The sequence below is a fragment of the Molothrus aeneus genome, chromosome 19 (genome assembly GCF_037042795.1).
Source record: "Molothrus aeneus isolate 106 chromosome 19, BPBGC_Maene_1.0, whole genome shotgun sequence".
In the NCBI taxonomy this organism is placed as follows: domain Eukaryota; kingdom Metazoa; phylum Chordata; class Aves; order Passeriformes; family Icteridae; genus Molothrus; species Molothrus aeneus.
The window spans coordinates 1,296,687-1,320,543 of record NC_089664.1 but is presented as its reverse complement, the minus strand read 5'-3'; the positions used below and the strand labels follow the sequence as shown (position 1 = coordinate 1,320,543).

General features: G+C 55.7%; 1 protein-coding gene across 2 annotated transcripts in view; it reads left to right on the top strand.

Moving 5' to 3' along the window:
- The first annotated feature begins 6,186 nt into the window (after nucleotides 1–6,186).
- The window catches only part of RGS3 (regulator of G protein signaling 3), a 71,886-nt gene continuing 54,215 nt past the window's right edge, over nucleotides 6,187–23,857 (top strand). Inside the window, exons 1-12 of one of the 2 annotated variants that reach the window (XM_066562891.1) lie at nucleotides 6,187–6,191; nucleotides 7,354–7,412; nucleotides 7,986–8,080; nucleotides 8,874–8,942; nucleotides 9,585–9,645; nucleotides 11,261–11,351; nucleotides 11,939–12,006; nucleotides 16,748–16,829; nucleotides 17,496–17,601; nucleotides 18,485–18,818; nucleotides 19,268–19,307; nucleotides 22,815–23,002. In XM_066562891.1, coding sequence (XP_066418988.1) covers nucleotides 7,356–7,412; nucleotides 7,986–8,080; nucleotides 8,874–8,942; nucleotides 9,585–9,645; nucleotides 11,261–11,351; nucleotides 11,939–12,006; nucleotides 16,748–16,829; nucleotides 17,496–17,601; nucleotides 18,485–18,818; nucleotides 19,268–19,307; nucleotides 22,815–23,002 — 1,191 coding nt within the window. In that variant the 5' untranslated portion in view covers nucleotides 6,187–6,191; nucleotides 7,354–7,355. Of the gene's footprint in view, nucleotides 6,192–7,353; nucleotides 7,413–7,985; nucleotides 8,081–8,873; nucleotides 8,943–9,584; nucleotides 9,646–11,260; nucleotides 11,352–11,938; nucleotides 12,007–13,971; nucleotides 14,062–16,747; nucleotides 16,830–17,495; nucleotides 17,602–18,484; nucleotides 18,819–19,267; nucleotides 19,308–22,814; nucleotides 23,003–23,857 lie in introns of those variants that run through there. The other variant, XM_066562892.1, reaches the window with a different exon arrangement.

Here is a 23,857-nt window from a genome sequence, read left to right as displayed (position 1 = left end):
GAAACAGGAAAGCCTTATAAATATGATTGCCTGACTAAAGATTTTGAGAATATGGAAACTATAAGGGAGATTGAAATGAAAGCAAGCTTTGAGATCCCTCAGTTACTGAACAACTGGAAAACAATGGTGTGGCCAGCTGAAGGTGATCCCCTTTTGATGGAACAACACCCTCTGCTTGCAGACAGGCCCAAGGGTCAGAGCAGACCCTGCCAGCTTGGCAGAAGGGGCCCAAAGAGGAGTTTGTAGGGTTTAAAATGTAACACAGGATGGTAATGTAATGATTCTTATAGGCTGTATGGAAATGCTGTAGGATTTGTATCTTGTACTAGATTGGTTAGTGAGAATCAGAATATTCAGCACAGAGGAAGACTTCTGGCACTGTAATGGGAACCTTGCTCTCTCATCCTCTTTACCACACTCTTGCCTTCTTTACCTCTCTCTCCCTCTTTGGGGCCTGCTCCAGCTGTGCCTGGCACCTCCCAGCAGGGCCCTGCCCCCAGGCCCTTTGCAATAAACCTCAAGTTCCAAACCCAAACTTCAGAAATCTCTCGTCTCCCTCCATCCCAACCGTCCTACCCCTGTCACTCCTGAAGGGAGGCTCTGGGCTCAGCCCCGGCCAGGGCTCTGTGGAGGGGTCACCACAGGCAGGGGGTGGGAGTGTGTGTGCTCAGCAGCCTGGGCTGCATGGAGATCTCGTTCTTTTCCATCCCAGAGAGATCTGGCACAGCCCAGCCTTTGGGGGGGTTTTTTCCCCCAGGAACCATCTCCACCATTCCTCCACACCCCCTGGAGCTGGAGCTCAGCCCTGCTGCCTCCTGGTGAGCTGTGCTGCAGCACCCAGCGCCAGTGGGTGCACCCTGAGCTCCTGGGTGGTGGGATGGGCTGCTCTGGGCTCTTGCAGGGGGACCCCGTAAGCCTGGGGGGCTGCAGGCCTCTTTCCCTGTCACATGAGAGCCAAGCAGGTGACCCATGCCCTGCCTTCCCCCTGCTCTGGCTCACCCTCCCAGACCAGTTCTGCTGCAGCAATGTCCCCAGGGGGCTGTGCTGGCTCCTGCCCAGCCTGAGCAGCTGAGGTGTGCCAGGACACCTGCACGGGCAGGCCCAGGGGCTGCTGACACCAGCGAGGCTCTTCTCTTACCCTGCAGCTCCTTCCTGGGGCACCACCCGCAGGGAGGCTCCAGAGTCTGCGGGGGCGGGCAGGGCACTGTCCCCACCCTGGTACTGTCCCCAACCCGGCACTGTCCCCGCTCTGCCACAGGTGGGGAAGGGCACTGTCCCCATCGTGGCAGTGTCCCCAGCCCGGCATTCTCCCCATCCAGGCACTGTCCCTCCCCCCAGCCCTGTTCCCGCCCTGGCACTGTCCCCACCCCAGTACTGTTTCCACTGTGGCACTGTCCCCTTCCTGGCACTGTCCCACACTGGCACTGTCCCCACCCTGTCACTGTCCCCACCCTGTCACTGTCCCCACCCTGTCACTGTCCCCACCAGGCACTATCCCTGTCCTGGCACTGTCTCCATGTAGGCACTGTCCCTCCTGGCACTGTACCCACCGTAGCGCTATCCTCATCCAGGACTGTTCCCACCCCGGCACTGTCCCCACCCCGGCACTATCCTACCCTGGCACTGTCCCTGTACTGGCACTGTCCCCATTCAGGCACTATCCCGATCCCGCCACTGTCCCCGCCCTGGCACTGTCCCCACCGTGGCACTGTCCTCACCCCAGCACTGTCCCTATCCTGGCGCTGGCACTGTCCCGATCCCGGCACTGGCACTGTCCCTTTCCTGGCACTGTCCCCGCCCTGGCACGTGTCCCAGGTGCGCTCCCGTTCCAGCCCCGGGGCCGATGGGAGCCGCTCCGTTCAAACTGCGGCCGTTGTTCCGTGTCCCGTGGCAAGCCCGGCTCGGCGGGCCCGGCTCCAATTAGTGCGGCTCCAATTAGTGCGGCTCCCATTAGCGCTGCCGTGCCGTGCCGTGCCGTGCCGTGCCATGGAGGCCGGCGGGGTGCGCAGGGTCTCGCTCTGCTCCCGCCGGGCCGCTCCGCTCCCGGGCGCGTCCTTCTGCCTCAGCACCTTCGGTAAGCGCGGAGCCCCGAGCCCGGGGAGCCCGGGGCTGCCGCCCCGGCCGGGAAGCGGCTGCGGAGCTGCTGCTCCTCGCAGGAATCGGGGCCGGGCAGCAGCTCCTGCCCCGCTGTGCCCCGGAGCAGGAGCGCCCTGAGCCCGCTGCGGTGCGGGAAGCGCTCCCGGGGTCCCAAAGGCGCAGCCCGCTCTGCCCCTGCATGGACACGAGCTGGGGCAGGGCTGCCTGCAGCTGTGCCCCGTTCGGGCAGAGCCCCAGGTTCCTTTTTGCTCCTCGGGGTCTCTCTGTGGCTGCCTCAGGTGTGCAGAGTGGGTTTGGTGGCCCCTGGCAGCGCTGGCTCTGCGGGCGGAGCTGGCCCGGCCCTGGCTGGGAATCTGGACACCTTGTGGATGTCCTGGCCGCTGTGTTGTCACAGACATCTTTTATAAAAAATCCTTTCTTTAGGATTTTTTCTCCTGAGAAGCTGAGAGGCCTCAGGAACAAAATGTAACCAATGGTTATCTGCTGCTGTGGAATGCAACAGGTGGATCTGGGATTGGTCTCATGTGGTTGTTTCTAATTTATGGCCAATCACAGTCAGCTGGCTCAGACTCTCTGTCCAAGCCACAAACCTTTGTTATCATTCTTTCTTTTTCTATTCTTAGCTAGCCTTCTGAGGAAATAATTTCTTCTATTCTTTTAGTATAGTTTTAATATAATATGTATCATAAAATAACAAATCAAGCCTTCTGAAACATGGAGTCAGATCCTCATCTCTTCCCTCATCCTCAGAGCCCTGTGAACACGGTCACACTGTGTCAGGACTGTCCTGGCAGCAGTGTCACACATGGGGCAGCTGGGTGCCCCTTCTGGGTGCTGCTTTCAAAGCAGCAGTTTTGTTTTCTTTCAAAGCTTCTCTTGCTCTCATGACCACGCAGTGAGCTCCTTCCTAGGGATGTTTACCCTTCCCAGGGATGCTGCTCCTTCCCCTTTTGGCCTTCCAAGTGCCAAACTGCTCAGGACAGCATGGAAGCTGAAATCCTCCTGTCTCTGTCTGGAGGATAAAGGCCAAATAATGTGGGTTCTGTGGTGCCTCCTGTCTCTGGTACTAAGTGCAGGCAAAACATCATCTCTGCAGCCACAGTTCCCCTCATGGGCTGAGCATCACTGGTGAGATGTGGAGTTGTGTTCTGAGCTGCAGAGCCTGGCAGGACAGGGCCAGCACTGCCCTCTCACTGAGGGTGGCTAGGAGGGAGTCTCCCAAAGGGCTGGTGCCAGGGCAGAGACTGTGGATGGTGATTTTGGGGTGCCTTGTGCCCATGGGGACCTCCCACCCAGGGAGGATCTGACACTGTGTCCTCTGGCAGGAACCCCCACTGGCATTTGATAGATGTTCTTGGCTGTCCCAGCCAGGCCCAGCACTGTGTTTTTCCTACAGAAAAGCATTTAAGAAGAACCCCAAATTTTCCATTTGTCAGAGACCATCAGTAAGGAACAGGTTTCCCTGCTTTTCTGCTCCCATAGAAGGCTGCCCTGTCCCCTCCCTTAGCCTGGCAAACGTCTCTCATGGGTGGGAACATGTTTGATTACTATCTTGTGCTTGTTCATGCCCATTTTCCCCTGTTCTCCTTGTGCCAGCTTTGTTCCTTGGCAGGAATTGCCTCTCCTGGCCTTGTGGGTCCAGGTGGATGGGGCTGGGAGCTCTCTGTGCTGCACCCCTGCAAGCCTGGCTGAGCTCTGTGATGGGATGTTCACCCAGGAGCTGCATGTGGCTTCTCCCTCTGCCCTTCTTCTGCACTTATTTTAATTTATATTAACCTTTATTTAACAGAGAGGACCTGGGCAAGCTGTGTCAGGGCCTCTCTGCTGGGGCTTGTTTCCCTCAGTTCTGGTTAGGGATGTATCAGGAGATAAATGAGGGGAAAAGGTTTCTCTGACCTCTGCACTTGGATTGAGGGGGGAATGCAGCCCATGAACCTGCCTTGACAGGGATTGTGCTCCTGCCCACCCAGGTGTGGCACCAGGTCCCTGCTCTGCTCCTCTGACAGAGTGCCCAGCTCTGTCTGAGCACAGGCCTTGGCACAGCACATCCCTCCCACCAGCTCCAGCTGGATCATTCCTCCCAGAGCAGCTTCCCTGTCTGATCCTGGTCCTACACAAGCCAGTGAGTGCCTGGGGTCAGGCAGGGGCTGGGGTGTGCTGTGGGTTCTGATTTGTCCCTTCATGTGCTTGGGAGACACTTAGGAACAAATGCATTAAGAGGGAAACATCCTCTGCTCCTCACAGAGGGGAGAGCACCTCAACTCCCAACCCCTACTATGGCCAATTTGTGTTTCTCCCCAAAAAGGCAGAGCTGCCCCTCTTCTCCCTGCTCTCCTGTCCTTGGTGCTGGGGACCCTGTCCCCACAGCAGTGACACACACGGGGCAGGGGTGACCCCATCCCTCACTGTGCAAACCCTTGGCCCCTGAGCTCCCCAGGAGCAGCCCCAGCCACCCCAGGGCAGGGCAGGACAGTCCCCAAACTGGCATCCCCCAAATCACCCAGCACAAAAACTTCCTCTCCCTTCATCCCCCTGACTCCTCCTCATGCTGGGCTGCACTGGGGCAGTTTCCTTTGTGCTGTAACATCTGTGGTGTGCTAACAGCAGAGCAGGCAGGGCTGTGGGGCTGGGGCAGGGCTCTCTGGGCTCTCTGGCTGGATGAAAAGGCTTTTCCCACGGTGGGAGAGGGTGCCTAGGGAGTTCCCTGCTCCCATTCCCAGTGTGGATGGGCAGGGTGAGGCTGGGCTGGTGTGGGTGCTGGAGGCTGTCAGAGGAGGGGTCCTGGCACAGGGGTGTCACTGCCTTTGGCAGGGGCACAGAGTGGCAGCGACTGGGGGTGCACAGAGCTGTCCCCAGAGGGTTCCCACAGCCCCAGAGACCTGCAGGTGGCAGAGGGGTTCCAGCCTTGTGCCTAAAGCCTGCAGTGGGAGGATGACACTGGGGCACAGCACTCTCTCTGTGGCAAACCAGTGTTAGAGCTGTCCTGACTCACCTCACCCACCCAGCTCCTGCCTTTGCTCCCTCACCTCACACTTGTGCAAATGCACACAGACCATTTCCACGTGTCCATGCACACGTGAGCTGCTCAGACCTTGGACTTTTTTTTTTTTTTTGAGTGAAAAATGTGTTCTCTGAATTGTTTCAGGTTAAACAATCCCATCAGATATCCCCTCCCAAGCAAGCCCAAGCCCTTGGGTGTGTCTTTGACAAAATGAAATGTTGGGTTTTAACTTGCAAGATGTTTATGTGTCTGTACGTTATGTTTACTTACCTGTAAATGATGTTTACTCACTTGTTTGCTGTGTTTTGTAAACTGGGGAAGAAGTGAAAATGGGATCTTTGCTTTGGACTAAGGGAAACATTGTAGCAGTGATGGTTTCAGTCCTTGGATTCTCCAGGGGTGTACCCTTCACTGCCATTAAAATCTGCACATCCTATTGATGCTGGCACACCCAGCTCCTGGGGAACCTTTAGGGAGGACACCCAGAGGGGAGGCAGCTCACCCTGCACCCCATAACCATCACACCCCATAACCATCACACCCTGTAACCATCACACCCCATAACCATCACACCCAGAGGGGAGAAACTCACCCTGCACCCCATAACCATCACACCCAGAGGGGAAACACTCACCCTGCACCCCATAACCATCACACCCCATAACCATCACACCCCGTCACCATCACACCCCGACCCTGAAAACACCACGGGGTGAGTCCTCTGTCAGTCTGGGCCTTGTGGGGGGATTTCTGGGCTGATGCAGAGCTGCCAGTGCATGGAAAGCGAGGGAATGGGTGTGAGCAGGCTGGCAGAGCAGTGGGGCTGCCCTGCTGTGGTGCTGTGCCCTCACCCAGCAGGGCACACCCTGCTCTCCTGCCCAGGGCTGGGGCTGGGGGTGGCAGTGCTGACCTCCACCCTGAGCCTCTGTGAACTGGAGGGAGGCAGGATGTGCCTGGCCCTGTGTGAGCCTTGCAGCTGAGGGGTGGCTGAGTCCCTCAGCCTGTCCCTCAGCCTGTGCCCTCGTGTCCCTGGTGTCCCCAGGCCAGCTGAAGCTGTCCATCGAGGCGCGGGGCCGGACGCTGGTGCTGCACGGTGAGTGTGCCCCGGGGCATCCCCAGTGAGCCACACTGGGCTGGGGTGGGGACAGCATTGCATGCTCTTCCTTCTTGGTTGGGAAAAACCCTGGGGTGCAGCGGCACAGCTGGGAGCTCTTTGATTAAGAGACCAAACTGAAACCTTTCCAGACACCTTCATGTGTTTGCACCCATGTGTATAAATTACTTTTATTCCATATGAAGAGAAAAAAGGCAAATACAATTTGGAAAGTCTGAAATGCTTTATCTCTGCCAAAACACTTTTGCCATATTTGCCAGGATTTCCAAACTGTTCTGTTGCCTCCAAATGCTGCAGTTTTTAACACCAACAGTATTTCTTCAATGAAAGTGTTTTGATGCTGATTATCAGAGAGGCCAATGGGAGTGTCAGAATGATCCCTTTTTTTGGGAAACACCTGTCTGGGGGTCTGGCACAGGCTTTACCCCAAATCCCTCCATCTGGAGCAGCCCCAGCGTGAGCTGGGTGTGAATGGTGGGGTCTTGTCCTGACACATCCCAACACATCCCTGGCACATCCTGGCACATCCCATGCACATCCCTGGCACATCCCTGGTACATTCCCAACACAGCCCTAACACATCCCTGGCCCATCCTGGCACATCCCTTGCCCCAGGCAGCCACAGGGGCTGAGCAGTGTGGGGCAGTGCCAGAGCAGTGTCAGTGCCAGAGCAGTGCCAGTGCCAGGGCAGTGCCAGAGCAGTGCCAGTGCCAGGGCAGTGCCAGAGCAGTGCCAGTGCCAGAGCAGTGTCAGTGCCAGAGCAGTGTCAGTGCCAGAGCAGTGCCAGTGTCAGGGCAGTGTCAGTGCCAGGACAATGTCAGGGCAGTGCCAGGGCAGTGGCAGGATGGGCTGTTATGTTTAACTGGAGGATCTGTTTGGCTCCAGGGGAGGGAGAGCAGGGCTGGGCAGGTCGGGCAGAGGGAGTGCAGTTTGTGCCCCTGGGTGCTGAACTGCTCTGCCACCAGCTCAGCCCAGGCTGCATTTATAGCACGGGTGTGTTAAAGGGAAACCATCAACCCCTGCCCCTGTCTGAGGGGGTTCTGCCCCACAGGGAGGGATCAGCCTGGGCAGCAGAGGGGTGTGGGGTAGGGAGATGCCTGCCCTGCTGCTTTGGGATGTGATAATTTCATCTCCTTTCCAGTCATGGAAGCAAAAGCTCTGATGGGAGCAGAGTGCCGTGCGTGTGACTCCTATGTGAAGGTGAGTCCTCCTGGGGCTTTGCTCAGGGACCTTTGTGCTTTTTGGGGACAATTTTGTGGTTGGCTCCTCCAAGCTTGCTCTGCACTGTTTTTCCCTTCCCTTTCCTTCTCCATCCTGCTCTGGAAGAGCATCCCTAGCATGCAGGGACAGCTCATGGGTTTTGTTGGCAGTGTCTGGATGAAGCAGAAAAGGGGAGGACAGGACCCTGCTGAGGGCTGTGCCAACCATTCCTTGCAAGAACACCCCAGAGGGTGCCCCAGGCCTGGTGGGGATGTTTGCTGCCACAGGGTGGGTCTCCTGCTGGGATGTGGTGTGGGTCAGACCCCAGCCAGCCACACTTGTGTACATCACTCCTGATTTTTCTGCTCTGTTCCCTCCCTCCCCTGCCCCAAGGGGTTTTGAAATGCAATTACCTGGCAGGCAGAAGGGTGGGGTGATCCCATCCAGCCGTTAGCACGGGCTCAGCAGGATCTTTGAGCTCAGCCATCCGTGCCAGTGCCTGTGCCAGTGTCCTGCCAGGGCAGCTGGGGATATGCTCTGGGAATGTTAACACTGCTTGTTTTCCTCCCAAAGATGTCCATTGTGCCAGATGCTGGCTGCAAGTGCAGGCAAAAGACGAAGACAGTGCCAGACAGCAAAAATCCTGTGTTCCATGAGCACTTTGTGTTGTGAGTATGGCAGGGCAGAGGCAGCTCTGGGCCATCCCCGTGTCACACAGAGCACTGGGTGCCACTGTCCCAGGGCTCCCTCTCCACGCCACAACCCTGTGTTTGCTTTTGCTTTGTGATCTCTAATAAACACTGAGCACGCCTGAGCAGCTCTGCTGCTGAGATGAGGAGTGACAGCCATTATTCTGTGCTTTTCAAGGCTGAAGTGCCCTGAACTTTTGGGCAGAGCTCTGCAGAGCTCTCAGCACACCCAGCATGGCAGCGCTGCTCCTGCATGCTCAGACCTTCTTGCTGGGCAGGAGCTGGACAAACACACTGCATTTCCTAGACCTGGAATAGTGTGACTGAGGAAGGTAAAAGGGTTTCCTACAGCTCCAGCATGTCTCTGCATGGGGAAGGAGCTGCATGACTTTGTTTGAGTAGAGCTTGTCACTGCTGGTGACGGGGGCTGTGCCAGCCCTCTGACCCATGCAGGGCTGGGTTTGGCACAGGCTGGTGCTTTCAGAGCATGAACTGGGGCTTGTTCCTTGCCCTTACCCTTTGGTGTTGGATGTGTCTTCCTGCAAGATTATTTCCCCCCTGAAGCCACATGAGTGGTGTCCCCACACCTGCCCAGGAGAGGTGACATCCCCTTGCAGCTGTCAGGAGTGAGCAGATTGCTCTCTGGGCAGGGGCTGCAGTGCTCTGTGCAGGGACTGGAGGAGAACACCTGGCTGTGAGGAGCCTGTGGCTGTGAGGGCAGCTCTTGCTGGGTGCTCCTTGGAGGCTGATGGGCTGTGCCCTCTTGTTACAGCCCCGTGAAGGAGGAGGATGAGCAGAAGCGTCTCCTGGTCACAGTCTGGAACAGAGAGAGGAATTCCAGGTAAGGGGCTGCCAGCTGTCATAGGATCCTTTTCAGGTGGGGCTGTTGTGGCAGAGACCCTGTCCCCTGCTCTGGTCACCCCATGTGAGCTCCTCCAGGGCCCTGAGGGCTGGCCCTGACCTCAGGGCTGCTCTGCTCAAGGATTTGGCCCAGGGATGTCCCAGCTGGGACACTCCCAGGAGCATCACAGGCAGCAAACCCTGCCCTTGGCACTCTTTTGGTGCTGCCTGGTAGCCACCAGCTGGGCCAGCATTTAAACCCCTGTGGCCACTCATGCCTGCACTGTTGGCCAAAGCCAGGTGGGGCTGGAGTGGGCTGGGATCTCCCCTCCCTGTGGGGACAATGCAGGGAGGGCACCCAGGGGGATGGCACCTTGCAGGCTGTGCTGCCAGCCCAGCAAGTGCCACCTTGGCCAAGCTCCTGCCAGCACCAGGTGGGCTGGAGGTGACCATGGGGCTCCAGCCCAGCTCCTCCTTGCCCTGCAGGTGTCTGCACCGTGTCTGCTCACACCAGGGGCATGTCCTGGGCACTGCCTGGCACCCAGCATGGGCAGGGATGGTTGGGGTGAAAAGGGGTGCCAGGGGGGATCTGGTGCTCCCACAGGCGTGTGCTGACAGTCCCTGAACTCTGGTTGTCCTGCAGGCAGAGTGAACTCATTGGCTGCATGAGCTTTGGTGTGAAGTCCCTCCTGTCCCTGGACAAGGTACCTCCGTGTCCCAGCGCAGGGTGTGGGGCTGGGGCAGGGCTCTCTGGGCTCTCTGGCTGGATGAAAAGGCTTTTCCCACGGTGGGAGAGGGTGCCTAGGGAGTTCCCTGCTCCCATTCCCAGTGTGGATGGGCAGGGTGAGGCTGGGCTGGTGTGGGTGCTGGAGGTGGTGGGGAGGCTGTCAGAGGAGGGATCCTGGCACAGGGGTGTCACTGCCTTTGGCAGGGGCACAGAGTGGCAGCGACTGGGGGTGCACAGAGCTGTCCCCAGCACAGGCTGCCTGCCCAGTTTGCAGGGGAGGGGACACAGGACATGGGGCCAGGCTGGCACGGGTCACATCTGACACGTGGGACACATTCAGGAGTCTGCCCGATTCCCAGCAGTGTGCTGATGGGCACAGGGCAGCCACAGAGGTTTTTGGCTGTTCCTGCAGGAATTCTGTGCCAGAATCCCTGTCCCTGCTGCCGAGGGTTTGGTCACAGTGCTGCTGCCCCAGCCTGGCTGCTGCTGGTCAGTACAGCTGGCTCTGCCTTCCCGGGCAGGGCTCCCAGCGAGCACCAAAGCCTGGGAATGCTCCGTCCCATGGGAATGCTTCATCCCAGGGGAACTCTTCATCCCATGGGAGTGCTCCATCCTATGGGAATGCTTCATCCCAGGGAAACTCTTCATCCCATGGGAATGCTCCATTCTATAGGAATGCCCCATCCCAGGGGAACTCTTCATCCCATGGGAATGCTCCATCCCATGGGAACTCTTCATCCCATGGGAATGCTCCATCCTATGGGAATGCTTCATACTATGGGAACTCTTCATCCTATGGGAACTCTCCATCCCATGGGAATGCTTCATCCCAGGGGAACTCTTCATCCCATGGGAGTGCTCCATCCCAGTGCCCAGCGGGGAGGGGTTCTGTCCCTGGGCAGCAGAATATCTCAGCAAGCTGGAGGGGTTTCATGGAGGTGTTAATACATCCCCTGAGCTCACAGAATCACAGATCATCCTGAAGAGACCCACATGGAGCATTAAGCCCAACTCCTGCACAGACAATCCCACCCAGTGCCTGAGAGCATTGTCCAAAAGCTCCTTGATTTTTTAAAGTTTCTCACCTGAGGTGTGGATGTTTTCTGCATAGCAGGAGACTAAAAATGAGCTGTTGGTGGTGCTGGGTGAGAGGTGGGTGAAGCATGGCCTCCTCTGAAATTTGGACAAGTGAGGTGCAGCTTTTTTAAAACACTTTGGTGCTCACAGGACCTCAGCAAGGCTGACATGAGTCCTGTCCCCTGGCTGCTGCATGATACTGCTGGATATCCCTCTAAAAACCTGGAATCTGCTGGATATCCCTCTAAAAACCTGGAATCTTGGTGCTTCAGTAAAAACCTGGAATCTTGGTGCCTCAGAGTTGCTCATTCCCCCTTGCAGGGAGGATGGAATTTGAACTGTGGCTGAGAGCAGGACTGTGGGCTGTGTGTGTGAGCAGGTCTGGGCACCTCTGTGGCTGTAGATGGGGCAGCTCCTGCCCTTGGTTGGGTGCAGGGGGCTGAGCAGCTGCCCTGCATGCACAGCTGCCCTGCATGCACAGCTGCCCTGATGCCCCTCTGCTTCCCTCCCCACAGGAGATCAGTGGCTGGTATTACCTCCTCGGGGAGGACCTGGGCAGGACCAAGCACCTGAAGGTGGCCATGAGGAGGCTGAAGCAGAGCCCAGGTGTGTCCCAGCACAGGAATATCCCAGGTGTGTCCCAGCACAGGAATATCCCAGGGGTGTTGGCAGGGCTTGCAGGAGGAGTCACTGCTGTGTCTGAGCCTGTGTGTGGAGCAGCCCCAGCCCCACTGCACCCTGTGGGCACTGCTCTGCCCTGTGCTGCTCAGTGGGCACTGGCATCCCAAAATCTTGTGGGGTGGGGATTCTGGCTGGTTCAGCAGTCCCTGCTCTCCTCTTCAGTCTCACTTCTGGGGCTCTTTGGGGACCCCAGCCCTGCAGCCACATCTCTCTCTCTCTCTTCCTTGGCTTGTCCTCATGCTGCCTCCTGTCTCTCACACTTGGGGCTCATTGCTGTGGCCACTCTCTTTGTCCCTGGGGTCTGGGCTGGATGTTTGGGAGCTTTTTCTCCTGCCTTGCTCTTGCCAGGGAGTGGAGGAGCAGGGGCTGGCCCAGGGCAGGGTGTGCAGCCACCCTCGAGCTGCTGCCTGGGGGGATGTGCCCATGCCATGTAAAGGTCTCATGTGCCAGATGTGCTGTCACACTCATGGGGCCTTTTTCTTTTTTAAAACATGTTTTAAAAATAATTTCAGAAGTCAAGCCAGGAAGTCAAAGTGCAGCCCAGGAGAACCAGGACGCTGTGACCCTGCAGCAGCTGAAGGTGGGTGTGACAGGGCTGTGACCCACAGCACTGGGAAGATGTGGGGTTGGGTGCCTGCCTGAGGGGTTTCCAGAGAGCCAAGGTGTGGTGGTGTTTGCAGGGGTCTTAGGATGAGGGAAGAGACGAGAATGTTGACTCCATGTTTCAGAAGGCTTGATTTATTATTTTATTATATATATTATATTATATTAAAACTATACTAAAAGAATAGAAGAAAGGATTTAATCAGAAGGCTAGCTGAGAATAGAAAAAGAATGATAACAAAGGCTTGTGACTGACTGAGACAGTCTGGACAGCTGGTCTGTGATTGGCCATTAATTAGAAACAACCACATGAGACCAATCCCAGATGCACCTGTTGCATTCCACAGCAGCAGATAACCATTGGTTACAGTTTGTTCCTGAGACCTCTCAGCTTCTCAGGAGAAAAAAATCCCAAGGAAAGGATTTTTCAGAAAATATCATGGCTACACCAAGGGACAGTGTTTTAGTGGGGCTGATGCTGAGGTGAGAGAGCTCTGTCACCTCCCTGTCCCACCATGGCTGTCACAGGCAATTTGTTACCCCAGCCAGGCCCCAGCTGGTGGAGGGGGTGATTTGGGTGCTCACCCCCATTGCCCCAGGGACCTCCTGTTTTCCAGAGTATTCCCACTCCAGCCAAAGCACCAGCAGTGCCTGGGATGGCAGGGCTGGCTTGGCACGCTCCTGCCCCACAGCACGGGCCCCTGCCTGGCTCTGTGGCTCCTTGGACACGTCTGCTCCTCTCCTCCTTCCAGGACCGTGTGCTCTGGGAAGGGAAAGGCCCATGGTGGAGCCTGGGTGATTTATAGGAGAGGCAAGGATGGGAAATGGGAACACAAACACATGGTTTGCATCGGAAACGGGGCTCGGGCGGCCCCGTGATTTATCTGTGCCGAATTCCGCCCTGCGCTTCCCTCAGCTGCATTTGCAGTTATTTGTTTTACAGCACAGGGCTGAGCAAGACAAACAAAGCCAGCGCCCCTCTCCTCCCTTCCTCTCCGGCAGTCGCCACTGGTTTGAGCAGTGCTGGCTGGGAAGGAAAGCTGCTCCTCCTCCCAGCCCCAGCCCCAGCCCCAGCCCCAGCCTGCCAGTGTGGCTGCCCTGACAATGCTCTGATGGCTCTGCCACCGCGGCTCCCCTGGCAGTGCTGAGGCTCCTCAGCTCCCTGCTTGGCCTCCCTGGCCCTGCCACCCTGGTTACTGTGCAGGAGAACCTGGATTTTGGGTTCCCTCCAGCCTTCCCTCCTTTATCATCCCCCTGTAGAAGTGTGGAAGGTGTTCTCTTCTGTTGGAACCACATCTCCAAGGAGTTGTGCCCAACTCTGGCAGTGGTCAGCTGAGCCCTGCTGCTGGCTGTGCTCAGAGTTCCTCTTGGCTTTTAATTCCCAAATTCCACCAGGGATGCAGCTCAGTTGACCTCGGTGCTTCCCCCTTGGTGACTTTATGAGCACAAAGCACGGGGACATGCATATCCTCTGGGTCTGTGCTTTCAAAAACAAACTTTTTTTTTTTTTTTTGCTTCTATAAACCCAAACCTCTGATTTTTTATGAGTATGGAGTCATGTCCTTCATGGAGCGAGGCTCTCACAGCCAGTCCTGTGAAACGCCGCTCAAACATCCTCCAAGTGTTTGTGAGAACGTCGCAATAACAAAGTGCTCCGTGAGCCCCAAGAATGCCACGGGAACAAAAGCTACATCAACAGAGCTGGGACTGGGGAATACTAAAGAGTTGACAGGAATTTTAATATAAAACTCTCTCCCTTCCTCGTCAGTGAGGGCTTTCAGGAAGCCTCTGGCTTATCGTGGAGCGGCATACAGCGCTCGCAGGGGCCGGGGAGGTGAAAGGTGGCTTCCTGCCATTCTTCTCGGGAGCTGGGTTCCCATGGGCGGTCATGCCAGCGTGACTGGGGCTCCTTCCAGCCCGAGCAGTCCGGGAGTGCCGCGGGAGCCGCGGGGTTTTCATGGGCTCGGGGGGCACAGCCATGAACCGCTTCCATGGGCTCTGCAAGGTGTGCTCGGAGCCGAGGTACCGGCAGGTCTGTATCCCCCTGCACCCACCTGGGGCAGATCCCTGAGAGCCTGGCAGCTCTCTTGCCATGGCTGCATGTGGGGAATGGATTTGTAGGGCTGGATGTGGGGAATGGGTTTCTACGGCTGGATGTGGGGAATGGATTTGTAGGGCTGCATGTGGGGAGTGGATTTGTAGAGGATTCTTAAAGCTTGACAGAAAGCTCACATAGTATATAAACTTTGAGATAAGAAATGCTGGCGTAGAAATGTCACGGAATAGGACAGATATTGTTGTGAGAGGAATGCAACTAGAAATAAGTTCAAAGCATGGCCTTGTAAATAAAACAAAATACTTTGGAGAAATAGAACTATGAAAGATGCATTGTAGTGGGACCCTTGAGGGGTAATTTTAGATAATTTGCTTTAAGGCATTTACAGCATGGTGTGGCAAAAAGCTGATAGGCCAAGAAACACTTACAATGTATTGTAATTAGGAAATAATTAGCTTCTGATTGTGATGGTGAGAATTATAACATCTGTATTGTCTCACCCTTCACATGAGACTGAAAATGGAATAAAAGTTTTTAAAAGGCCTCTCAGTTGCCCATCTCTGGGTCAGAAAAGGGCTTAATCCAACAAATGGACTCTGTGGGTGCTGCTTGTGAGGCATCGACTTGATACCGTTACAATTGGCAAATTACAGTGAGGGTAGAAGGAAAGCATCTTCACATGGGTGCCTGTGGCTGGTCTCTGCTTGTTGCTGCAGTGGAGAAATGGGCAGGGAGGGGTGCTTTTCAAATATATATAAATTATTAAAATATATAAATATATGCAAATATAAAAAAATATATTTGCTGTACAACTTGCAGGTAGCGTGCTGATGGTAACAGTGTTAAGCTGCAAGGTGTTGTCCTAATTTTCCCCTTATTAGAGAAGAAGCAGGTACAGCAGGTTACTACTGCCTCTTCTAAAATTATTTTTGTGTTTTTGGGAGCCAACAGCACTTGTTTCCTGGGGAGTAGCTCACTGTGCTGGTTGCAGTTCTCCCAGTGCACAATGCCAGCTGTTGCTTGTCCATGTGCAGGTCCCAGTCTCCTGCATTTCAAAGAAATATTCTCTCTGTGGGATTGGGACTCCCAGCTCAGGGTCAGCTTCTCCCTGTGCTCCTGAGCTCATTGTTCAGGTTATTCCAAAGCTGCTGTGGGGGACAGCAAACACTGGGAATTACAAAAGCTGCAGAATTCCAAACCCAACTGCCCCCTCCTTGCCAGGGCTGTGGTGACCATCTCATGCAGGAAAGCTGCTCTGCCTTGGCTGGATAACAACCGACTCTGCTTTGTCTCTTAGAGCTCCTCAAGTCTTTATTTTGAAAATATCCTCTGCATTTTTTGGCAAAGTTTGGGTATATCAAGCCTCCCCACCCACCTCCCAGCTCATGGCTGATGTTCATAGTTGTGCATAGTTGCATGGCAGCACAAATGGGCAAAAAATGGGAAAAAATGGGCAAAAAATGGAAAATGACTGTCTGAGATGGCCATGGTGGTGGGAGGTGAGGAGCATCAGCAGGGAGAAGCTGCTCTTCAGTGGCACAGGGCAGGTGGGGGGCAAGGTCAGCCAGCTCAGGGAGAAGGACTGGGGGGAAACCTTGGGCTGGGAAGTGCCCGTGGAGTCTCCGTGGTGGGAGAGATGCAGTGCTTGGTGCTGGAGATGAAAGTGGAGGATCTGGAATATCCTGAGCTGGAAAGGACTCACAGGGACCAGGAGTCCAACTCCTGGTTCATTCAAAGGTGCAGAGCCACCTCTTTGAGGAACCAGCAAACTCCAGAGAGAAAAATAGTGAGTGCAATGGGACTGGATCTATGTTTGATCCTGCCAGGGCAAGACAGTTTCTCTTTTGAAGCCTGATTTTATGCTGAGCAATCACAAAGGGACAAGGTGCAGGGAAATGAAATCTCACTGCTTTGCCTTCCCGTGGTAAAGGAGTGAGGAACCACATCACCTCCTTGGCAAATTCTGCTGAATTCCTCATCTTCCTTCTGCCTGTTTGTTCTCAAAATTATACAGGTCAGATGTAGGATTTTTAATTTTCTTTTCTCTGTCAGTAAAACAAGCATCTTGACTAATGTCTTGGGGGCTAATCAGGTATTTACAGGATCTGTCACGCTGAGCTGCTGCTGGAAGCCAACATCAAAAAATAAGTATAATTTTATTAATAAGCTCAATGCTCCTCGAATCAGGAGGAGAAATGAGCCTAAATCAACCCAGCATCCCTCCTCTCCAAACCCAGTGAGAGAAGACACACTCAGCCCAGGGAAGGGGGTGATGCACACAGATGTCTGGAGGACGAGAGCGTGCTGAGCTCGCAGCTCCCTCCGGAGCAGGGGAGTGCTGCTATTTCTGTATTCTCCAACAGGAAATGAAATGTTTAAGTGATCTGCTTAGAGAAGTCAGTGTCAGGGCCAGACTGCCAGGTTTTCCTTTCCAATGGCTTCTCAGACCTTTCCTTACACTTGGAAGGGCTGGGAGCAGAGCGTGTGCTAAACAAACACTCCTGGGAGCCTTTTAGCCCCCATTCCACCCATGGGGGTCTCAGTGACAGCCCTTCCCCATCTCAAATGCCACGTGCCAGCATTTCCAGGGGCTGTGGGGCAGTGTGGGAGTGAGGATCACACCCAGTGGCTGCTCTCCCACCTGACAGGTGTCTCCCTGCAGATCACCATCCCTCGGGGCACTGATGGCTTTGGCTTCACCATCTGCTGCGACGCCCCAGTACGTGTGCAGGCTGTGGACTCTGGTAAGAGACTGGATCCTTTCCATCCCTTTTGACTTGAATCAATTCTTGTTCCTTTCTTGCTTCCCAGAGCTGGTTGTGATACCCACGCCTTACAGGACTCGGGTACCTCCAAGAAACTTCATTAGATGAATTCTCTGTTGCCTCTAATGAGGTCAGAGGCCACTGGGTTAGCACTGTCACTATTTTGGCAATGTTTTCAGTTATTTGCAGAGATTTTGTTCCCTTCCCTCTCCAACCTGAAAACTGTCTGGTTGGGTGACCTTCAGAAATCATTTGGGGGGAAAACAGGTCAGAGGGGATCAGGATTGTGGGAATCCTCAGTTCCCTGAGTAGAACCTCTTGCTGTGCACCTGTGGGATGGACTGGTGTCTCCAGTGTGCTCTGTTGCTCCCCACTGCACCCCAGGAAACATGGGGATTTCATGCACTAGCTCTGAGGGAGCACTGCTGGCTCTGTCCTGGTGCTCTGTGTGTGTGGATGTGCTGCAAGGTGAAGCTCCAGGTTGGCTGATCCCACTTCATTTTCGGGTGTGGGTGTCAGATGGGGTTTGGGGGAGTGAGGGCTCCAAGCTGTGGAGCTCTCTGGGGGTCCCCAAGCTCCAGGGCTTCTCCTCCCCCTCCCACTCGGCCTCCTGCCTGGCAGGTGACTGGAATTTGTCCCTCTCAGGTGGCCCAGCAGAGAAGGCAGGGCTGCAGCAGCTGGACACGGTTCTGCAGCTGAACGAGCAGCCTGTGGAGCACTGGAAATGTGTGGAGCTGGCCCATGAAATCCGGTGAGTGCTCCCCAAAAACCCCAGGGCAGGGAGAGATGGTCTGGGGGAACCCAAACCCCAGGGCAGGGAGAGCACTGAGTGACTGTGGGAAGGGAAAAGCTCTGAGGGGTGCAGGACACTGGGAGAGGATTCCCTGGAGGGGAAGGATACAGGAAAGGATTCCCTGGAGGGGAAGGATGCAGGAAAGAATTCCCTAGAGAGGGAAGGATGCAGGAAAGGATTCCTTGGAGGGGAAGGATGCAGGAAAGAATTCTCTAGAGAGGGAAGGATGCAGGAAAGAATTCCTTAGAGAGGGAAGGATGCAGGAAAGGATTCCCTAGAGAGGGAAGGATGCAGGAAAGGATTCCCTAGAGAGGGAAGGATGCAGGAAAGGATTCCCTAGAGAGGGAAGGATGCAGGAAAGAATTCCCTAGAGAGGGAAGGATGCAGGAAAGGATTCCTTGGAGAAGGAAGGATGCAGGAAAGAATTCCCTAGAGAAGGAAGGATGCAGGAAAGGATTCCCTAGAGAGGGAAGGATGCAGGAAAGAATTCCCTAGAGAGGGAAGGATGCAGGAAAGGATTCCTTGGAGGGGAAGGATGCAGGAAAGGATTCTCTAGAGAGGGAAGGATGCAGGAAAGAATTCCTTAGAGAGGGAAGGATGCAGGAAAGAATTCCCTAGAGAGGGAAGGATGCAGGAAAGGATTCCCTGGAGAGGGAAGGATGCAGGAAAGGATTCCCTAGAGAGGGAAGGATGCAGGAAAGGATTCCCTGGAGAAGGAAGGAAGGATGGAGGGGCTGGGGAGCACATGAGAGCAGCAGAGGATTTGGAGGGAGGAAGGGCTGCAGGGCTGGGTGCAGGACACGGTGCTGCAGCCCTGATTTCCCCACCCCATCTGTGCCAGGAACTGTCCCACGGAGATCATCCTCCTGGTGTGGAGGCTGGTGCCTCAGGTGAAGCCGGCCCACGAGGCCATGCCCCGCAGGTCCTCCTGCAAATCCGCCTACGACCTGCAGTCCCCTCCCCAGAAGCGGGAGAAGAGCGGCCCCGCGCAGGCCGAGCAGCGCCGCAGCTGCCACATCCTCTACGATGGCTCCGAGGGGCTGGGGCTGCACACCTGGGACAGGTACACGGAGCTGGGCAAGCGGGGCCAGAACACCCTGCCCGCCCTGTCCCGGGTGCCCTCTGCTGCCGACCAGAACTACATCATCCTGGCCCCGCTGAACCCCGGCAGCCAGGTAGGGCTGGGGCTGCACATGGCCCTGGCTGCAGCCTCTCCTGGCCCCTGCTTCAGCCTTATCCAGCATCAGCTCGAAATATTTGCCAGTTTTACAAGCCACACCTCTGTCCCCTTTCACTGTTTTCCTAAAGCATTTCCCTGCTGCCTCCCCTCAGGGCTCACCCCAGGGGTGTGTGGAGGACGTGGGGAGTGTTCCAGAGAGCCTTGGCTCCATCTGGCACTGCCTTTCCACTCATTACCTGTGGGGGGGTCACAGTCACAGCCCACTGTCTTGTTCCCACTGCACAAGACCACACTGTTGGTCATTGCTCTCCTTTTCTGCTGCAAAAATGATTTTTTTCCCCTCTCTGAAGTGCTCTGGCTTGGCTGGGTTTGGCATGTTACCCTCTGTAGCTGGTTGTGTCACTGTCCCTGGGGGTGACTGTGTCCCTGTCTCTGTCCCCACAGCTGCTGAGGCCCGTGTACCAGGAGGACAGCACCACTGTGGGTGAGTGTGCCTGGGCTGGGGAGCTGCTCCCAGCACCCAGCTCCAGGCTGGGCCTCCTGGCACCATCAGCTCCCTGTGCCAGCCCTGCAGGGCTGGGGTTTGAGGGCAGGAGCAGCAGCCCAGGGGCTTTGGGATCATCCTTGAACCCAAAATCAGAGGGGAGCTGGGCACAGGGTGAGCCTCACATGAGGGGTCTGGGGAGCTCTCAGAGGGCTCTGCTGTGGGGACCTCCCAGGGCAGGGTGAGGGCTCTGAGCATCCATCCTGCTTCTCACGTGTTCTCCTCATCCATGAGGCCTTGCTGGGAGAGCTGCTCCCTGCTCTGACACTCCTTCAGTGCCACAGGAGTGAGGCTGGCTGTGCCTCACATCAGTGCCAGCAGCTGGGTCAGATTTGGGGAATATTCAAGCCCTGGGCTGCTGCAAAGTCTCTGAGCCAGCTCTCCTCAAAAAACCTTTGAAACATAAGCTCATAACATGGACCACAGCTGTGACAGGTGTGTGTGGGATGCCTGGAGCTCCCTGGGGATGGTTGGACCTGTGGGAAGAGTGGGCTGAGGAGGGTGGCAGGGCTGGGCACTGCAGGAATCCAGGTCCATGTGGAAATCCCCCTTGTCTGCTCATGGATTTGGGAGCTTTGGGAGGCTGTGCTTGCCCTGGCCTGTCTGGATGCCCTCAGGATGAGCTGTGGATCCCTAGGAGAGCTGAGCTCCTGGAGGATGTGAACCCCTCAGCATTCCCTGTCTGGTGAGGGCACAGCTGGCAAACTTGGTGCTGTCTCTGAGGTGGGGCTGTGTCCAGAGAAAGCCAAGAATGGGGCTGCAGAGCCGTGGGGGCAGTGCTGGGGAGCAGGAGGGAGCAGGGAGGGCCAGGCCCCCCTGCCTTGGGAGCTCCCAGCCCTGGAGCTCTGCACCAGGAGAATTTTCCACTCTCAGCTGCGGGGGATGTTTTGTTCTGTGGATAATTGCAGCTCTTTCCTGCTGTTTGTGGGTCCTGTGAAAAGATGAGCTGGACCAGGGGGACTTGTTCTTACAGTGGGGTGGGATTTGAATGGCTTGGGCTTCTTCCCGTAGCAAATTTTGGATTTTTATGGATTTGTTTTTAATTATTTAATGTTAAGTTCAGAGGGAGGGAGGTATCAGCTAACCTGAGCAGGGATGAAGTGTGGCAGCACAGAGCTGCCCACCCAGTGGCAGGAGCTGACATTTGGGTGTGTTTCTGTGCCAGGACCTGTGCAGGTGATTATTTCCTCTGATAGAACGAGGTGATTTAGGCATAAGAGCAAAAGCAAATCCTGAACAGCCCAGACAGATCTTATCTGGCCTGTGCTGAGCTGTCTCTTGAGCTTTGATGTTATCTGCCAGTGCAACCAGGAAAAAGGGAAAAGGGAAAATGTCAGGATTAATGCACTTAGAGGTGGAAACAAGCTCTTAGGTCATGAGGGTGCCCCCAGCAAAGGCAGCTGCTCCAGCCAGCAGTAAACAGCCAAGCTGGCTTCCCAGCCCAGGCTGGCTGCCTCTGCTGCCTTTATCTGGGAGTAAATGTGCTATTTCCTAATGCTTAATGGAATAGGTAATGCTGGGCAGCTTTGTGTGTTTGCTTTGGACCAGACCTTATCTGCCCTGGGCCATGGTCAGGAGTGTTTTGGCTCATTTCTGCCTGGGAAGGTGCTGGGCATCCCTCACAGTGCGAGGGTAAAAGGCTCTGGGTGGGAGCAGGAGCTCCAGAGGCTCTGTGGTGTAAAAGGAGCTCCAGAGACTCTGTGGTGGGAGCAGGAGCTCTAAAAGGCTCTGTGGTGGTAAAAGGAGCTCCAGAAGCTCTGTGGTGGTAAAAGGAGCTCTAAAAGGCTCTGTGGTGGTAAAAGGAGCTCCAGAGGCTCTGTGGTGGGAGCAGGAGCTCTAAAAGGCTCTGTGGTGGGAGCAGGAGCTCCAAAAGGCTCTGTGGTGGGAGCAGGAGCTCCAGAGGCTCTGTGGTGGTAAAAGGAGCTCCAAAAGGCTCTGTGGTGGGAGCAGGAGCTCCAGAGGCTCTGTGGTGGGAGCAGGAGCTCCAGAGGCTCTGTGGTGGTAAAAGGAGCTCCAGAGGCTCTGTGGTGGGAGCAGGAGCTCTAAAAGGCTCTGTGGTGGTAAAAGGAGCTCCAGAGGCTCTGTGGTGGGAGCAGGAGCTCTGGGGTGGCTGCAGGGAGGGAAGGAGAGGTGCTGGGGGTCCCCAGGGAGCTGCAGGAGGGATGCTCATTCCTGTTCCTGAGACATCCCTGTGGGGTTGAAGGAGAATGCTCCAGCTCCTCACCTGGATATGTTCAGTCCCAGTGGAGAGCTCTGCCTGCAGCCCCAGGCTGGCTCAGTTCATCAGCTACAGGAGGAGGGAGGAAGGAAATACGTTGATTTTTCAGTGGGGCTTCTTTTGAAGGTGTGAATTTTGGTTAGAGAGCCATGCAGTTCCTGTTGGATCTATTGCCTGTGAGTTTTAGGGCAGTTTTAGGGCAGTTTTAGGTTGCTGGGGTCCATCAGGACAGCAACAGCTGGGGTGGGAGGGTGCAGGAGAAAGGCTCCTGTAATCCCCCCTTTGAGTGAGGATAACTCTTCAGGGAAGAGGGACAGACTGAAAGCCAGTCAGGCTGCTTGGGCCTTTTCCAGCCCAGAATGCAATGCTGGAAAACAGAGGCTGATGTGATGCCAGCCTCATGAACAGTGAGCTCATCCTTTATAAATAAACCCAATGTCTGAGAAAGCACTGCTGGCAGCAGCAGGGGTTGATCCAGCCATGAGTGTTTGTAACTCCTGCCTGGTTCTCTGACACCTCCAATCCCAGCATCTTCTGAGAGCTGTCATTAACCCACTGCCCCATGGCATGGCATTCCTGCACTTTGCTAATTCCATGCCCAGAATCCAGAGCAGGCAGGACTTGTGTGGATAAAAATGTTGAAGTTCCTCTCCTGGGGCCCCTTCTGGCCCTGCAAGGGGCTCTGAGCTCTCTCTGGAGCTTCTCCTCTCCAGCACCCCCAGCTCTCCCAGCCTGGCTCCAGCCCCTGGAGCATCCCAGGAGCCTCCTCTGGACTCATCCAGCAGCTCCAGGTCCTTCTGTGCTGGGACCCCAGGGTGGGACAGAGCCCTGCAGGGGGACACTCAGAGGGCAGGGCACTGGTGGGATGTGCTGGCCTGAAGCAGAGCTTGCTGTGGCCTCCCTGGGGTCTGTTTGTACCTTCCCAGCCGTGTCTGTGCTGCTGGTGACACCCACTGAAGTCTTCAGGCCACCAAGCAAACAGCCCTGGAACAAAACCACCCAGGGGCCTCTTGTTTGCCATTAGAAACAATGGATCAGTGCTGTTATTCCTTGAATCCCTGGGACTGCTGGGCAGCTGAGTGATGCCTGTCCCTGCAGCTCCTGGCCCCAGCAGTTCCCCAGGATTCCCAGGGCCTGCTCCAGCCTGGGAGAGCAGGACTGAGCTGGAGTGACAGAGCTGGAGCTCCCTCCTCATCCTGTGCTTCCTTCTGCCTCCTGTGTCCATCCAGGGAATGGCTCTAAAGGGAAATCCCACACGGGCTCTGGGAGGAAATCCAGGCTGATGAAGACTGTGCAGAGCATGAAGAGCTATGGGAACTACCAGAACTGCACCATAGTGAGGCCTCACATCCCCCATTCCTACGGCACCTACGTGACCCTGGCCCCCAAAGTGCTGGTGTTCCCCATCTTTGTGCAGGTCAGTGCAGCCACGGGGGCTGGACGTGCTCAGTGCCCAATCTCAGCTCCAGGGAGTGCCCAGCCTGGGCATCCCTGCAAGGATCTCCCTCCCAGCAGGATCCCTGCCATGCTCAGCTCTCCTCTGGAGCTGGCTGCACTTGGCACAGTGCTGGGGGCTGTCTCAAAGGGAATTCTGTCCTGCCCAAGCAATTCTCTGTTGGATTTTTTTTTCTCCTTTTCAGCTTTTCAAATGTGACCCTTGGTACTTGCTTGGGTCAGGTGGAGGTGTCCCAGCTTTTGGGCTTCAGAGCTGACTTTGGAATTGCAGATCAGTGTGGTTCTTCTTGAGGGTTCTTGTGCTGTCAGTGTGTGCAAAGGGGTTTTAGTTTAGCTGTGGGCACACTAAAATTTGGGCAGCCAGGGCCTCACCATCCTCACAGGGAAGGATTTCTCCCCAATATCCCACCCATCCCTGCCCTCTGTGGTGGTAAAAGGAGCTCTAAAAGGCTCTGTGGTGGGAGCAGGAGCTCCAGAAGCTCTGTGGTGGGAGCAGGAGCTCTAAAAGGCTCTGTGGTGGTAAAAGGAGCTCCAGAGGCTCTGTGGGAGCCATTCCCTGTGTCCTGTCCCTCCATCCTTGTCCCCAGTCCCTCTCCAGCTCTCCTGGAGCCCCCTCAGGCCCTGGCAGGGGCTCTGAGCTCTCCCTGGAGCTTCTCCTCTCCAGGTGAGCACCCCCAGCTCTCCCAGCCTGCCCCCAGAGCAGAGGACAAGGATTCAGAGCTGTAATGGCTCCACAGGGAAAGTTCTGCCTCTGCAAGTCCATGAGCTGTTCTAAGACAACAGCCCTGAATTTGGTGGTGGTAGCTCTGACTTCCTC